Here is a 2,819-nt window from a genome sequence, read left to right on the forward strand (position 1 = left end):
CGTTGCAGTGTAATAAGAAGGTGTTTTACAGTTGTGATATGTGGGAAAACGCTACTTTGGGTGATTCTCTGACTTCACGAGTGCAGCTGGGGCATTTTTGAAAAACATCTCAGTCACATTCGTTTTCAAATAACGTTCCACACGCTAGGAGCAGCAGTCCTCCAAGCCGAAGGGCTCAGTCAATTTCATTTTTCACCAGGTTTAAGGGAACATTATCCAAGTGAGCATTTTTAAGAGAATATTATCCAAGTGAGCATTTTTAAGAGAACATTATTCAAGTGAACATTTTTCAAGAGAACATTTTCTAAAACAGGAGTGATTGTGTATGTGCTGTTTATGACGTTTTGATCTGCCTAATCTATATAAAGTAATTTATATTTTTATAAATACTTGGTGTAGTGTCCATTTGTGGTGCTGCGCTATGTTACTGTGAGTGTTGGTACAAATACTTCACACATTGCCTTGGGGATAAGCCTATCTGCTCGTGCCAAGCTACCAAGGGGGTGAGCAGGGGTTATCTACATTGTGTAAAATAATATTTCTTTATTCGATGCAGTGATGCAGTAGGATGGCAGTGCCTCAGGATATTCTTTATTCCATGCAGTAGACTATTCTTGTTCCACTGCACAATGAGAGATCCTTTCAGGAGCAGCACAAAATGAAGAGTAACATCTGCCTGCCAAATGGCACTCCAATTAAACATTGTTGATCACTGGAGTAAACTATTCAATTTTTGTTGCAGATAGGAGACTTAATATTCTCGTTGCGTGACGCAAGGCCTTATCACCTGGAAACCAAAATCAGCAGAGGAAATCAGCAGAGGAAGATTTTCTTTTTCAGATATACCAGTCCAGCCTTCAAGAAGGAAGTTCTAAATTTTACCATGGCTACTAGTGGCTTATCTGCGTCTGCTCTGAAGCGCAAGTCTATGAAGTCTTCAATGATTGACTTCCTACCGTCACTGAAGCGCCAGCGTGTTACAGGGGAGTCTTGTCCAGAGCAACCAACTAGTGATGAGGCTAGTAAAACTCAGCAAGAGTCTACCAAGGACAGTCCACCATTATAAAGACTTCAACGTGTGCCATAGAAAGAAACCGTCAAACTCCCTGACTGCTGAAACACTAAACGGTGGTATTACTTTCAGGAGGAATATAAATGGTTGTACCTTAAGTCAGGCAATATTGGATGTTCTTCCTGCAAACAGGCTAAATCAACAGGTCTTTCAGTGCACAATAACACCCAGGGCATGCGCATAAGTAAAGAGTGGGCAGATGGCGAGGTTGGTCCTTCCGGTGACGGAAAAGCTTCCAGGCAGAAACAGCTCAGGAAGAAGATTATGAAGCATAAGGTGAGCGCTGATCACATGGCAGCTGAAGACATTCTTACAGCTCAGCAGGAAAATACATTGGTGGTGACAGTACACAAATGTAATGCAAAAGATATGGAGAGCACATGCAGGGTATCTGACACTGCCTACTACTTGGCAAAAAAATATCGACCTTTCACTGACCACCCTGATCTAATTCTCCTTCAGGCAAAGAATGGCAGTGCAATGGGCCGTGTTTTGCACAGCAATGTGACTGCAACTGAAATAATAAAACACATTGCACTAGAAATGCAACAAAGATTGGTCTGTTATATCAGACAACACAAACCAAAGATCACAGTATTAATTGATGAAAACACTTCTATTAGCAATGCTTCTACCTTAAACATCTGCCTCCGTGGCATTTTTGGAAATGAAAGTACCCCAGTGACCATCTATTTCTCCCTTCTGGAGCTGGCAGAAACAAATGCCCTTGGCATAAAGACAGCTCTACTAAGCTACTTCGAAAAAGTTGGACTCACAAAAAGTCTGCTACATTATACCTTGATTGCAGTATGTTCAGATAGAGCAGCAGTAATGTTTGGTAAAAAAGGAGGAGTAGTAGCATTGCTGAAATCAGAATTTACAAATCTTGTACTGACATGGCACTGTTTGGCTCACAGACTAGAACTTGCTGTGGCAGATACAGTTGATGAGGTTGCCGGGGTCAATCACTTCAAGATTTTCATGGACTCATTGTATGCCACATACAGCATGTCATCAAAAAACCAGAGAGACCTAAATCTGTCCGCCAGCGAGCTATGTGTACAGTTTCAGAAGATAGGGGAAATACTTGATACTAGATGGGTAGCATCCAGTTACAGATCTGTAAAAGCTGTTTGGAACTGCGTCCCTGCCTTGTGCAAACATTTTGAGAATGCTTCTAAAGACCCAACCAGACCCATAAGAGAACGGAGTAAGTATGAAGGTCTCTTGAAGAAGCTTACATCCTATTCTTTTATCAGAGATTTGGGGGTAATGTGTGATGCACATCAAGAGCTCACAGTCTTATCACTCTCCTTACAGAGGAGGGACATTACAATTGTTAATGCCCTCAGACTTTTTTTTAGTCAAGTACGTATATTTAGAGCAATGAAGGACTCACCAGGTGAGTTTGCTTCTGCGGCTCAGAGAGCAGTTGACTAGGGCAAATTCAAGAATGTTCCTCTTTTCCATGGTTGAAGTAACTCTGCTGCCCTTAATCAAAATCAGTTTGACCAAAGTCTGTCTGTAAATATCAATAAACGATGTGCCCCGGATTCTGAGAAATAACTTATAGCCAGCTTCAGTGTGCTAGATGCAGGCAACTTGCCTTCTGGTGATGAATGCATTCTTTATGGTGAAACCGATATCCAGAAACTGTGTTCAGAGTTTCAGCTGCCAGCAAGAGATACTATCCAAGCTTTTAGACTTTTCAAAGATTTTGGTGGAAAGAAAACCCCTGAAGCATTAA

General features: G+C 41.5%; 1 protein-coding gene across 1 annotated transcript; it reads left to right on the top strand.

Moving 5' to 3' along the window:
* The first annotated feature begins 1,246 nt into the window (after positions 1-1,246).
* LOC146799218 (E3 SUMO-protein ligase KIAA1586-like) lies at positions 1,247-2,512 on the top strand. Its single transcript, XM_085627859.1, has one exon. It carries the CDS (start codon positions 1,247-1,249, stop codon positions 2,510-2,512), a length of 1,266 nt encoding a protein of 421 aa, XP_085483985.1.
* Positions 2,513-2,819: the final 307 nt, after the last annotated feature.

Source organism: Triturus cristatus, chromosome 9 (assembly GCF_964204655.1).
Source record: "Triturus cristatus chromosome 9, aTriCri1.1, whole genome shotgun sequence".
Lineage (NCBI taxonomy): Eukaryota > Metazoa > Chordata > Amphibia > Caudata > Salamandridae > Triturus > Triturus cristatus.